The sequence below is a fragment of the Colius striatus genome, chromosome 3, assembly GCF_028858725.1.
Source record: "Colius striatus isolate bColStr4 chromosome 3, bColStr4.1.hap1, whole genome shotgun sequence".
Lineage (NCBI taxonomy): Eukaryota > Metazoa > Chordata > Aves > Coliiformes > Coliidae > Colius > Colius striatus.
In genome coordinates this window covers 81033962-81049198 of record NC_084761.1, presented here as the reverse complement: position 1 = coordinate 81049198, position 15237 = coordinate 81033962, and the positions used below count along the sequence as shown (strand labels likewise).

At 39.9% G+C, this 15237-nt stretch overlaps 2 protein-coding genes across 3 annotated transcripts in view; one reads left to right on the top strand and one right to left on the bottom strand.

Moving 5' to 3' along the window:
- ADGRA3 (adhesion G protein-coupled receptor A3) overlaps positions 1–13806 on the bottom strand; it is a 60162-nt gene extending 46356 nt beyond the window's left edge. The window contains exon 1 of one of the 2 annotated variants that reach the window (XM_061992506.1): positions 13421–13806. In XM_061992506.1, coding sequence (XP_061848490.1) covers positions 13421–13749 — 329 coding nt within the window. In that variant the 5' untranslated portion in view covers positions 13750–13806. The remainder of the gene's footprint in view (positions 1–13420) is intronic. The other variant, XM_061992505.1, reaches the window with a different exon arrangement.
- Positions 13807–14219: 413 nt separating this feature from the next.
- LOC104553642 (cytosolic beta-glucosidase-like) overlaps positions 14220–15237 on the top strand; it is a 39059-nt gene continuing 38041 nt past the window's right edge. The window contains 1 exon segment of the mRNA XM_061993213.1: positions 14220–14366. Within this exon segment, the coding sequence (XP_061849197.1) occupies positions 14220–14366 (147 nt within the window).

Below are 15237 nucleotides of genomic sequence, written 5' to 3'. Positions count from 1 at the left end.
TAAACAGTAAATGCTATTTGTCGAAATTATAGAACCGTTTAGGTTGGAAACAGCCTTTAAGATCAAGGTCAGCCCTTAACCTATGTAGTGGGTCTGGGATGGTAGGGATTTTCCACCGCAGCACTTGCAGTGCTGGGCTTACTGTTGGTATCAATATAATGACTACTGTTCGCACAGCATCAGGGTTGTCCCTCCAGCATTCCTTCCCCCACCTTCACCAATAGCTGTGGGTGGGCACAATCTTGGGAGGGACCACGGCCAGAACAGTTGACCCAGGCTGACCAAGGAGATATTCCATACCATATGACATCAGCTCAGTAATATAAACTGGGGGAGAGGGGCAGGAAGGGGAGGTGAGATTCATTTGTGGCCTTCCAAAAGCAATCGCTACCCGTACCGAATCCCTGCTTCTCAGGAGGTGGCCGGACATCACTGTTGATGGGAAGTAGAGAGTAACAGCTTTATTTGCTTTTGCTTCGCTTTCCGCATGCGGCTTTTCCGCTTCTATATTAAACTGTTTTTCTCTCAACCCACGAGGCTCTCATTTTCTCCCTTTCCCTGGCTTGCTGAGGAGGTGGGTGATAGAGCGGTGTGGTGGATCCTAGCATCCAGCCAGGATCAAACTACCACAACCTAACACTGTCATGTCCACCACAAAATCATTTGGTAGGTACTGGATTAATTCTGCAAACCAAATGTATTCAGAGCAAAGTACACCTTTATTTTAATATTCTTTCTGGTTTCAGAAGAATATATAGGAAGAAAAATAGTTATATATAAAGAAATGAATGAAGATTAGAAAAAAAAATCTCATTAATATTTAATACAAAGTAAATATAAGACATAACAGAAGTAGGAAGAAAAAACAGACCATTTTCAGACTTATGGATAAAATAAGAAAACATCCAAGTCAACTCAAGCAAGTAAGCAAACTCCAATCTTTAGTAGCACAGAAAAAAAAAAAAATATTTTGGCCATAACTGACCTCATGTTAGGATTTATTGATTTTGCTTGTACTTATTCCAGAAAAAAAGAAGCTTTTCAAAGTGGAGCAGAAACCACTTCAAAAGTAGCTATAACTGACTTAACTAAATTTAAACTAAATAAAAATTACAGTTCTGTAAAAAAGAAAAAAAACAACTAGTTTTCTGACACTGCCTATAAAATAACAGGCCTAAAGTAGAAGCCTTGAATATCTGAGCACTAGGTAAATTTCTCTCTGGAGTGTGATATACAAATTATAGTCAGTCTGATTTAGTATTTTCCCTGCAGAGGCTGTAAGTTGCTCAACCATAAAGGTTTAGTACAATAAATGATAGATTTTACAACACTCCATATAACCTAAGACATTTCATCACACTTAATGTTTTACGTGTAATCTTAAAAAAATGCAGTTTTAAACTTGTTATTAATATACTTTGTCTATACATTATTCAAAGTGTTAAAGGATGTGGCATAAGCAGACAAAACACAATAAACCTTTCACCTCAAAGTAGACATTTTATAGTCACTTTCACAATTTCTGTGCATTAATGTACAGTGAAGTGATGGACTATTATATACCACTTAGACACAAAAAATTATTTGTGACCAATAATAATTCTAAGTTACCTGTTTAACACTATAATTTTTCATAAGAGGCAAGAAATTCTGAAAATATTAAGAAGTCAAAAGGGAAAATAGTAGAGCACTACAGATCTTCATTCACCACCATCTTGTCCAATCCTAACAAGTGACTTTGCAACATAAACAATGTACCTGGAAACTTCATGAAGGAGCTTCATTTCTGTAGCCCAATGCCACTGTTGCTCTTTATGTTCTACAAGCTCCTAATAAAATTGTTTTGGTTCTTTTGAAAGATCAACAATACCTGTTTGGAACAAATGCATTTTCCCTATCCAGCCCTTACATAACAGAAAATACAATGTGGAGCTACCACATGGAAACACACAGCCAGGAGAGTTAACACAAAAAGATAAAAAAAAAAAAAAAAGGCAGAATGAAAAGTAGGTTCTAAAAATATTACAGACATCAAGTCACCTTAAAGCAACACATTTCTTTCTCCTTTGAGAAGAATACCTGTAGAGATCTTCGCATCGTGAAATAATGCATCTCAAGAAAAAAAAATACCACCCCTCCAAACCAAAAACCACTTCAGTTTTTCATCTACTCCAAGAACATTGATGAAAAGTTCCTTTGTTGAACGTAGCTTGGATCTGAAAGTCTTTTTCCATTTTGGTCCATAAGCAGCAGAAGAATTTGGCAAAACTCTGCGAGAAACTCAATTCTGGTTCTAGTCTGTTGGCGAGACCTTTAGCAATGGATGCCCAGTTGCTAGCATGCGAAACATAAAGATGCAGTCAAAACCAAAGTCTGTCCTTTATACTTCAAAGTTCTAGCAACAAATACTAAATGTGATACAATAATTCTCTTCTTTATGATACAGCAGGAAAAAAAAAAAGGAGCTAGGTTTGATTTGGTTTTACCATTAGAACACTCTGATAACCACTAAGTGAAAAAAAGTTTCGTTCTGTGAAACACTTTTGGATTGTCAGCTATAAAACAACCATCACTTTGACAGCAGTCAATCAGACAGGCATTTAGAATGCATCTCCAAATCTCACGAATGAATCCTTTCATTGGATACTGTTAATACACACACATAACCATTAATACTATTATGAAACAGACAAAATGGCCTCCAAGAAGTCTGTATGAAGACTGTGAGACAGTGTAACTTTTAGCTGAATGCTGAAGTAACTTGTAGAACACATTTTAAGAGACTCAAATAGAGAGCCAGGAAATGGAAAATAAATCAGATCATTTCATGATGACGGCTGTATACTCTAAGGACTGGGAAAGCAGCCACCAGCAAAAATCGGACTAAAATAACCATCTGTACAACCTAGAAAAATGTTTTCTGCTGAAAGCCAGGAACATTCAAACAGAAATACATTTCTCAAAGTTTATCTTGTAGAAGCTGTGATTTAAAAAGGACGTAAAACCAATATTTTTCAACAGTTAGTATTTTGCCTTCTAGTGAGTTACTGATGTCAAAGGGAAAGAAACTTAAGTAATAGACTGAGAACAACATGAGCAGTACTGGCTTAAAAGTAACCCTGAAATTAAACGACTCTATAAGCTATGTATGGAGAAAGAATTCTCAATCTTTCCAAATCTCTCCTAACAAAAGGAGACAGTATTTTCCAATTTAGGAAAAAACATTACAAATGAGGAAGCCCAGCAATGAAACATTTGCAAAAACATAAGTCCGCAACAGATAAAAGACTTCCTGTGCTACTTTCATTATGATGCATGTTAATATTAGGTTTGCAAACTAACCCTCATATAATAAAATTACAGAAAGAAAACTGTATCTATCTATATCACTCCATTTTTTTTTACCTGGGAATATGCTAAATTTATATGATGTAAAGATGGGACTCTGACACAATCCCTGCTCATCATTGAAGCAATGATGCCCACTTTGTGGACTACCATGAAAGATATTTTTTTCTTGATACTCCGTACACAGCCACATGATCTATTGCCTTGCTTTAAGGACAAAACTTTCCTTAATGACAAAACTAGTGAAACAATGACAATCAGTAAGTACCAATCAGTGAATTTTCTATATAAAAACACTAAATAAAAATAGTCTTCGAAAAATGACAGAACTGACAGGTAAAACAGAATGCAAGAATGAATAGCAATGATGCTGAAAGTGATACTAGAATCATAGAATCATTTAAGTTGGAAGAGACCTTTAAGATCACTGAGTCCAGCCTTTGTCCTAGCCTTATCAACCACTAGACCATTTCCACCACCCTAGGCAGGCTGTTCCAATGCTTGACAACCCTTTCACAGTAAAAAATATTCTTCCTAATACCCAGCTGGAATCTCCTCTGGCTCAACTGGAGGCCATTTCCTTTTGTTCTATTGCTTGTCACTGGAGAGAACAGACCAACCCCCTCCTTGCTACAACTTCCTTTCAGGTAGTTGTAGAGAACAATAAGGTCTCCCCTGAGCCTTCTTTTCTCCAGGCTAAACAGCCCCAGATCTCTCAGCCGTTCCTAATATGAGATGTGCTCCAAATCCCTTACTAGCTTGGCAGCCCATCTCTGTATCCTCTCCAGCACATCAATGTCCTTCTTGTAGAGACAGGCCCAAAACCGGACACAGTGTTTGAGGTGTGGCCTCACCAAAGCCAAGTACAGGGGAATGATCACCTCCCTGCTGCTGCTGACAACACTGTTCCTGATACAGGGCTGGATGCCATTGGTCTTCCCTACTATCAAAAGAAATTAATGTGAAATTATCACTTACTAATCAACCCTCTCTAATATCTATACCAGGTTGGAAATCCTACCTAAAAGAAAATTTAAAAGACACATCAACATCCTATTTCTTCCAACATAAATGACATGCTCTTTCTAAACTCAGTCAAAGCACTGGTAACCTAATCCTTGTGATCATGACATTGTGGGAAGCTTCCTCCAAGACCTCTCTCCTTCCCCACCATCCCTTCTTATCTGCAGCATCTGAGCTAGTTCTATAAATAACAATTGATTTTTTCTTCAGTAATCCTCCTTCCTTACTTTTTGCTCCCTCCTGAGTTTCCCTAGTTCTTAACCACTAGATGGACACTTGTTAGGATTCTCATTGACTTGCAGTGAGCATGAGTTTACCCTATATCCCTCCCACCTCCATACACACATGCAAGACACTAACTCGCTTTACAGGAAATACTGCATGCACACAGATGCCTAGACAGACTCTCTCAAGCTGTTACGGCTAATATATATTATAGGTCATATCACAGTAGTATTAATTAAAGTATGAGCAGTCACACCCAGTCTCACATGTATTTACATTTCCTATCAGGTACTTAAACTCTCTAGAAAGTGCTTTGTTTAGAAATGTTCGCAAGCGCTTCCTGTCAGCTACTGGCACATGGAGATACATGTTCACAAAAATACATATTCCAGTATTACAGAAGTAAATAGTTCTTAGATAGTTTAGCTCCCTGAACTAAGCATAGAGCCAGACAAATGCTAGTTCAGCAGCAAAAGACAGGAAAAAACCCAAAACCTACCCTCACAGCGAGAGACTGGGTCATGAGGATACAACACATCAGCTCCAGTCAGCTGTAGTTTTACAGGCAGGTGGATGCTGATGTAACTTTGTACACTCCTTTCCCCTGCTCCTGATCATACCTCTATCAGAAGGAGGAAGGGAGTATGGAAAGGGGCCTCCCTTCTCCAGCACAGAGCTGATAAGGTCAGCAGACTTCAACCCACAGAAAATTTAGTGAGCCCACTGATACACAACTTTGAAACTAGGTTAAAATTCCTCTTAACACCAGAGGCTGTTACCCTAAAACAACAATTCAAGGTATTGGAATCAGTTGTTCGGGATGTCTTACAGGATGTTGTTAGAAATCTAAACATAATTTGCAAACTCTGCCTGATATTAAGTTTCAAAGTAAAAGTTGTTCTAAAACAATATGAGCTAAATGAATGAGTTCTTGTATCTGGCAAAAATAAGCCTTTATCTCCACAGATGGAAATAGCACATCATGTGGACAGTTTCCCCAGACCATGTTACACCACTACTACTTCCTTATGTGATCCATCACCTACTGGCATCCGGTCACTAATCACGCCTTTACTGATTTTGTGGGTAGCTGCTGAATTTCCGAGAATTCTTGTATGTCACTCACTAAGTTAGTTACACTCACCCTTCAGCATCTTATCTGCCCTTCCTTCATTCCCTCTGAAGTCCTTCTGATCTCTTACCTTCTGTAACCAACACATCTGTTAAAAAAATTCCTCCCTACCAACACTCAGTAGAAGTCACTGGCTTTTAATCCAATCTTCACGCCTTTTGGCACTCCATATCTAGACCCAAACCTTCTCCTACCTCAAAGCATCTTTTTTTTTTTTTTGCATCCTAGATTGAGCTGACCAGGCAGAGGACACAGATTCAATGCATCTGAAGACAGCGTAGCCCACAGCCAGCTACCTAGACCTGCAATGCTGGAGACCTGCCTGGATGAATACTAGAATATACTGTCCAGTGCAGACAGAATTGCTGAATTAAGCTGCGTATTTCTTAATCATCTTTAATCAATCTGCATGTATTATGTTCAGTTTGTTTGGATTTCCAACCCTCCCCTCCAAAAAAAAACCAACAAACCTCTTAGTACATACGCCTTGCCAAAAAGGTCAAGTTCCTACTCCAAAAGTGACAACTCTGTGGCCCTGCCAGAACTGGATGACTATCTTGGATCACATACACCATCAAAGCAACAAGGTTACTTTGGGGCGTAGCAGCTCTGCACTACAATGAATTGACTTTCCATCTACTCTACAGCATCTTGCAGATCTGTACGACAGTAGTGCACCACACTACTGGGCATATGCACTGGGTCACAACAAATGGAGGAGTCACAACACAATCATGTACTTAAGCAGTATTTCATGGATATGGTCTGTTTTCTTTAGCATTCTAAGGGCAGAAAGACATTGTAGTTTTCACTGCTAAACAGTCAAACAGTGAAATACAAAGGTGAAAATAAAATTCTCACCTATTTACTTGTGTTAAAGACTAAAGGTATTTAACAGATTATTTAACATTTTACAAATTATGGTTTAAAAGTAATTATCTCATTGCAGAAAGCAAAACTCACAAAAGCAAACTTAGGATACTTTCTCTGAAGTTCTTAAATTTAAAACAATTTACTATTACTAATGAAAAGAAATGCTCAACTGTTTTTAATCTTCATGGATTAACTACTGGTACAAAGAAAGCATTTAAATTAAATAGATTAAAATAATTTTTATTGTGGTGAAGATAAGGACTAAATAAGGCAATAATGACAACTCCATGAACCTGCAACATATCTGGCGCATGCAAAGTACATATGGGAACCATTAAACTCTGAAAAATCTAATCTTACAGTTCCATACTTGTTTTAAATTACAAAAATAACCTTTGAAACATGAACAAACTGCAAGCAAAAAGGAATGAGTTCAATTCTTCATCATTGCAGTACAAATTCTGGTTCTACTTCTTTAACTCTTGGCATTAACTTTTAAACTGGAATATTTTTCAGTTTTGCCAAACTGAATCAAATCAGAAGTACTACTGGTCAACCAAAGACAATAATAAAAGAAAATAGTATTGGTTCTGAAGATGAAAGCTAGATACAGCATGAAACACTGAACATTTAATACTCACTGAAGGGCTAACAAACACAAATAGCACTGTTTATATGGATATTTTCATGAGGATAAAGGTATTGGGAATTCTACACTAATAATGTGGCTCGTAGAATTAAAAACAATTATTTATCCTCATTATAAAAATTTCAATTTGCTCATTAGAGTTTTGCAGAATTTATCTTTTTCCTCCTCCCTTATTTTAACTCAGCAATAATCAATACATAGCTCTCCTCCAAAATCTGAGTCCCAGGCTTCTAACTGCATCTACAGTACAAAGTCATATTTCTAACTATTTCAAGTATTCAATGAAAAGTGAAAGGCAACTAAATCAATTTTTAAAATGCTTCTATAGAAATGTAATATTTAAGAAAAAAATCAGTATGCACTGATACGATCATTATTGCACGAAGACTGTTGTCAGTTATGACCCACCATATATATTTTAAAGTCATTCTTGCATCACTAAAAGAAACGTGAAAATACTAGTCAAATTTGACCACATATCCCAGTGGTTATGTTTTCATAACACAATGTGATGTCACCTGAAGTTGAATATTTAGGTGGAACAAAATATTGCAATTTAGAAGAAAATGTTGTTCAAACCTTTGAATATTTCTGTAATACTCAAATATACACAAAAACAGACACAATAATATATACAGTGTATGTATTTAATATCCTACAACAACTCTGCAGTAACAAGTCACTGTGGGAACAGGCCACACAGTAGAGCATAAATCTGATTTTGAATGAGGAATGCGACCATCCTCAGCAACTTAAAAGATATATACAAAATCTGACAAATTTACAGTTAATGTAAGCCTACTAGAATACAAGCCTAACAGAAAATGAAATATCACTAATGGTTTTCAAGAGTTAGATACCACTGCTAAAGGCATTCTCAAGTACTTGCGAATTACTAAATCGTGGATACAACAGTTCCCAAGTACTGTCTACGTACTGTCACATGTTCATGAGTAAAATAAGTTTTGCATAGTCCATGTATCCACTGATGAAACAGAATTTTAAGATAAGTTTTAGTGGGAGTTATTAGCCCTTTGTGTCTTCAGAAAATGTTATCACAGCCCAAGTTATTAGCACAGAGAACTTACAACAGTTTAAAATAGACTATTTCAGCAAAAAAGGGATTAGCTGTCAAGAATACTTTTATGTTAATAATGGAAATGTACATTAATAGAAGAGGCAAATTTCTACAGAAGACATTTACTATGCCTATAGTTCTCTTGGTTAGTGTTTCGGTAAAGGACACTTTTCCAAAAAAGTAATAGGAAGGTCCAACTAAGTAAAACAAAGGCAATGAAACCAGTTTAGCAAAGCATCAGATCATGTCTCAAAAAGAATTAAAAATCATAAATATAAGTCATTATGTAACATCTGTTTTCTTTTTAAAACTTGAAGTGTCCCTTTCCTGTAGGAAGGAAAAAAATTACAATGTAATCACACTGTGATACAAGTGACTCCTTGAAGTATGAATGACTTTTCAATTTGAAACTTTTGGAATTTATGAATTTGTGTTACAAACTGAAAGGCTGCACAGGTATCTGGAAAGCCAAAGAACTATGCCTTTCAGTTGCGTAATGGATGACGCTTGTCATGATTATACTTAGGCACAGGACAAAAATTCTGACATTTTAAGATGTTTCTCAACAGTGATCCAATTAAGCATATCTCTGAACCGCTCCCAGCACAAATCCAGGTTGATGCTCTGACGTGTAAATTCTAACACTTGTAAGTGCAAACACTGCTACTCATACCTTCTTATCAGGACATGAGGCTAAGCAAAGTTGTTTGCAGAACAGTTAGGCTGTAGATACAGAAACACAATTCTTTACCAAATATATAGGCTTTTTCTCTCTTTACATTCCTACTCCTATAGATTAACCTATGGGTAACTAAAATTTTCAACAAATAACAAGGATTACAATTCCATGGGCTTCAGTGGGATTATACATTTTCTTCCTAAGAACAAAGTAATGTCTAATATCCAACAAGTTATGACATCATCACTTGAGCTTGCATCAAGAAACACAACAGCAATTGATATCTCAGATTTCTGTTACAAGAGTATAGTGCATTCCTTAATTAAATGTGAAACATAGCAACAAGCCTCAGTATCCACCTAAGTACAGAGCATGTCAGACAAGGCACCAAGTTACATTCAGACAGGTACATTATCTTCAACCAAAAGCATCTCATCTGCTGGTTACACTACAAAGGTCAAAGCCATCTATGGCTCTATGGCACTGCTGTAGATACACCCTTCATTTGCATCCTAAACAGTTTTTATTATGTAAGGCTATGGAAAAAGAGTCTTTTCCTTAGTTATAACTAAACTTGAATTTACCTAGGGACTTGACCTAACCACTCAGTAAAGCACCAGCTAATTCAACCTGGATTCTAAAGGAATCTCAATTTACAGTACTGCCAGAAATCCTAAACTTTACTCATTCTCCCATAGATCTCTCAGATATCTCTCTATAGATCTCTCTATATACTTTAATACTCTTCTTCCAGTGTTTGCTTTCCTTCCTCTATCATGAAACAAACTTACTTTGTCTGTTATCAATTGAAATCAACTTAGGATATTTTTTTTGATGTGTAACTAAAGATTCTAAATAACACTGGTCTAAATTACTAGGACAATAAAGTGTTGTGGCAAAAAAAAAAGGCCAAGGCATTTTGTAAATTAAGTGACCCTGCACAATATCATTTTTATCCACTAACTACAATAGCGTGCAAGAATGAAAGAACATGCCCATCTTCACATGCTATTCATTTGTCCTAAATTCTGATACTTCCTCCCTTTTTGTAGACTTGTCCTCAAAAATATTTAAGGGCAGGGAGGAACTTGTAAATGCTAAATGCACAGATTCTGAAGTCCTGAAAGTCTAAGAGTTTGATCAGTGATAACGGTGAAATCAGGATTTCAAAAAAAGCCTCTTAAATTATTCCCAACTCCCTGAAAAGAAAAAAAAATACAAAGAGCTATACAGAACTATATAGGTTCTTGTATTTAAAAACAGTTTGTGCAAAATAAGAACCATCATAAAAGAAAATTAATTGAATTAAAATGCAGCTGAACCACACAACAGTGATCCATTTTCAGCTACTTATCTCTGCAGTGACCCACTAATCCAAAAAGCTATAACAGAACTAGAAGTTATCTTAATAGAAGAATCCCATAAAAATCAAGATTCGAGATAACTTGGCGCAGTTTGACTCTAATCAGACAAACTTACACTACCCACCAAGTGCTGCAATTCCAAGTATCAGCTTTGGGGGGAAAAAAAGAAAAAAGTAATTTTTTCCAAAGATTAGATAATGATTAACCCAGCCACTACTAATTAACATATTAGTGAAATGGCACTTGATGACACACCTCATAAATCACCAAAACTTTCTAACCAAGCAAAAGACCGATTCAGTAAAAACCCAGTATCTGTCAGAGATATGGAAAGCCATGTCTCAAGAATCAACAAACTTCAAAGATTCTGAACAATGACAGTTATTGTGTCTACTCTCTTAGAGAAAGCAGAAGCATTGGTTTAATAATCTCTGCATTACACTGAAGAAAAAATTCAAAGTGTGTTCATAGTAATTGTAACACAGTTATGATACTACAGATAGCAATGACAAATATCACATTATTTCTTGTTTTGTCTATTAAATAGTTTAAGGAAAATATAAATGGTTTGGAAGTCACCATGATCTTCAAAGACCAGTTAAAACTGAAAGCAACTAATTAGTGTATGTAGACGTGCTCTAGATACACTCTAGATAATGAAGGACTATGAAAATCAAGATGAAAGATGAACTATTCTTCCAAATTCTTCTATCACTGCAATTATAAACAAAGGTCCATTCACAGCAAGGCTGCTATGTTTGATATCTGCTTGTCTTTCACTTAGCTGTGACAAGAGGTTTTTTTTTAATCAAAAGACCACCACTCCAGCACATTAACCACACTAACATCTACTCTTATCAAAATTTTAATGGATACTATTCTATTTCTAGCAGTTAATCAGCTGCAAAGAATTTGAGGCTAACCAAGATTAAGATGAATTTCTACTCTCTTTTTTATTTCAGAAGCTTCACATATTAATATTTCTGGTCAGTTCTCACAGATAATTTACAAATATGCTCTGAACCCTTGCAGATTGCCAAGTGAGAACAACTACTTTAACCTTAATGGCTTTCCTTTTTTTGCCTTTACCTTTTCTCATAGGTCCAGATCCACACATCTGCCACTGACTAGATCCACATCTCACTAAGACTTCCAGAAGGAAACTCTCCCTTGGTATTTAAAGCACTCTCAAAGTTCAGGTAGTCAGGAGTCAGACTGTTGCTCTCATTCCAGAACCATATACATTCTGTGCTTATTAAGCTTCACAACTTATTAAACTTTCAAACCTGTGATTTCCAGTTAAGCAGATATACATATAAAGTCGGATCCCGTAAGTTTCTTCTCATTGATTTTCTCACATACCACCTAGTTGCACTTGAGCCTTCCCACGGCGTCACAGGCACTTTAAGGGTCTCTGAAGAAGAGACAGGGTTCTATGTTTAGGATCATCCCCCAATGAAATTCAGTGCTGCTGGTGTCCATGCCCATGGCAGGAGTTAATGGTTGGACTCGATGATCTTAAAGGTTCTTTCCAACCATTGTGATTCTTTGGTTCTAGGAGGGTGTATGGGACTAGAAATTTGCCTCAACATTGCTGGCAGAACAGTTTAATCACCGCAACCTCATCACCACAGCAACCACGAAGTTTTATCCATCAGGAGCGTATACCCTTCCTGGTGTCTCATAGTACAAAGCACAAGTGCTCTGCCTATGTGCCCATGGTTGAATGAAGGATGAGTACGACAAGTTCCAGAAGGACAGCAAATGGGGGGGACTGGGACCCTCCAGAACTATCAAAGACCACCCCCCCCCCTAGTTATGGTACTGGGTATGGTCTCACCACTTAGTGGAAGGTGTAGGTATGCAAAATAGTTCTGGGAACTTATTGGCTACGTAATGAGATTTTATAGAAGGCAAGAGCAGCAGGGACTGGATGGAACATTCCCCAACCGGACTTGAGAACATCGGACTGACTGGTTGATGCAGATCTGCAGTAGTAGCCACAGCAACTTTCTCTCCCTCTTTCTCACTCTTTGCTCTCTTTCTTTTCCTTCTCTTTGTGCCATAGTTGTTGTGGGCCAAATAAAGTAACTTGGCACTTGACTCCATTTTGAGTCTTAATTCTGTTCCTGAGAAAACACAAAATCTGGTCGTGATAACCTGTTTAAATGATTCCACCACACAGTGGATCATGACAGCAGGCTACAACTACATCTTCAAAGGTCCCTTCCAACCCAAACCACTTTATGAACTTCTTTGCTAGAACATCTCAGAAAGGAAAACAACTTGCAAATCTTTTCTTCACATGTGCACACTCATGTCTATGTAAATGACAACATATTTCTTATTCCAAAGTAAGTTGCACATCCTGTTTTAAACTTGTTATTCAAATAGATGAGCTATGACTGCCTCCACATAAAAACACTTACTACTACTACTACTACATAGAAGTAAACAGCTTTTTTGTTCCACCCTCCCCCCAAAAGAAACAACAAATTAAATCCCCTCAGTCTGTTTTATTTCCAGCTGCCACAAACAAGTGGCTGTTTGCTACCATGAAACTTCAGGCCCGTCTAAGCCTACCTCACACCACACCGAGAGGCTCACATTCCCTGTAAGCACTTGACTATTAGAACTACTCAAAGCAGAGTAGTCCGAAGCTGAGTTTCTCCTGAGATTTAAAAAGAAAAAAAAAAAAAAAAACCTCAACGAACAACATTTAAAAAAAGGGACATTTGAACGAGATGGAGTGAGGGGAGGCTGTTCCGTGAAACCCCCGCGCTGCCTCCCGCCCCGACAGCGAGTAACGGGACGCTTTCCTCTCGCTAAAAGTAACCATCCCGGGAAGCCAAGGGAAAACATGCGAACCACGGCCAAAAAACAAATACGTTCCCAGGGGGTTTTCCCCGGTAGCAGAGGTCAAAAGCGCAAACATCCCAACTCCTCCACCGCCCCAGGCTGACCCCGTTTTACCTCAGGCCGGTGCTTCCCCCCCATTCCCACCTCGTTGCATCGAGGGGGCCACCTCACTCCCCGGGGTGGTACTCACAGTGTGACCGTCCGGTTAGGCAGCACCTCGGGAGGCAGGACCTGGGTGAGCTCCAGGTTGCTGCAAACTACCTTCACCTCCACCGGGCCGCCGGCCGCCGCCGCTGCTTTGCCGGCGCTCTTGGGGCGACCGTCGTACTTGCAGCCCGGGGGCAACGCGGCGCCGCCGCCCCCCAGCACCGTCAATAGCAGGAGCGTTGACAGAAGCTCCACCGGGCGCCGACGACGACGGCGGCGGCGCGGTGGGCGACAGAGGGCACGGCGACCTGGGGATAGCATGGCGGGGCTGCGCAGGGCCCCGCTCCAATCTGCTCCTCCCGCACGGGGCATCCACGGCTCGCCCTGGCCTAGCTCCGCGGGGGCGGCGCCAGGCGCGGACGCAGCGCTGCCGCCATGTGGTGCCGCGGGGGCGGTGAGCTGCCGGCGGGCGGGAGCCGCGGCCGCCACCGCCGCCCTCCTCTTTGTGTCGGGGCCGGGCGGGCTCCGCGCAGCGGCTGCAGCGCCGCCTTCCGCCAGTGCCCGAGCCTCGCGGCAACGAGCGCGCCCGCCCCCCGGGCCTCGGCCCCACCGCGCGTGCGCGTCGCGGCGGCGCTGGGCGGCACGACGCCTGCGCGCCGCCGGGCCGGGGGCCGAGGGGCCTGTGGGCGTGAAGTAGTGCTGCCGGGGGAGGGGGTGAGCGCGGCTGTGCGGTGAAAGTCTCCTCTCACTGGTTAACTCAGCCCGTTTCGCCGCCGCGAGCTTGGTAGGGCTGTTGTCAGCGCTGGGCCTGGTCCTGTCCCGCTGCTTCCCGTGGCGGCTACATGGCCAGCGGTTGGGGCCTTCCGACGGCCTTTTCCCGGGCCTGTGCCCAATATACGATGTCTTTGGGCTCCGTAGCGTTCTGCGGAGCTGAGAGTGCCTTTCATGCTTCATGGCCCTGTCTCCCTCGCAGGAACATTGTTGGAGAGGTTTGGTTTCCCTCTCTTGTTTCTGTGCCTTGGCTCTTGCCCCACAGCGCCTGAACAGGGACTGCTGCCGTGCACGCTTTGTGGAGGAAGAGTAGTCTTCTGCCTAAGCGCAGGATGGCTTTGGCTACTCTTAATGTTGAGTATCTTGTGTTTATAAAACACTTGTCCTCAAATCATCCCTGTAAAATGAGATAACCCTGTTACTCCCACTTGACAGCTGAAGACTCACAGAATCACAGAATCTTAAGGGTTGGAAGGGACTTTGAAAGTATGTTGGTATCATCATCAACCTCAAATGTGAAAAAAAATAAGTAAATCACCTGCTTACAATGTGTCTTTTTGTTGGACACTTGGGACTGTCTTTCTAGGTGTGGCTAAGTCATGTTCTCACATTTCTCTGCAGCCAGGACAGCCAGGCACAAATGCTTTTGTGCCAATGACAGATGAAATTCTCAAAATGTTCTTTGCCTTCAGTAGGTGTGAGGATAATAAAATAACTGTTACCTAACTTGCAATCAAATTACAAGAACTGGCAGCACCTACTTTAAAAATTTTAAGAGAGACTGCAGAACCCATAGGAAGTTCTGGTCCCTAACCAAGTACCCTGGCAAGTAACACCCTCCACAATACCTGCTATTACACAGAAATGCAATTTTAGGCAGAGGCAATAACAGCTGCCAAAATGAATCTTACAAAGTCTTTAACCTAAGGTGTCCTTGAATAATGTTGAACACTCAGGCTGCAACCCAGTTTTAAATGTTACCTGATGAAAGGTACAGACAAACTATAAGAATTGCAGATTGGGGCAAGTGAAACAAGGTTACAGTAATAACATCACAATTACCTGGGCTTGTAGGTAACCTTTACACAC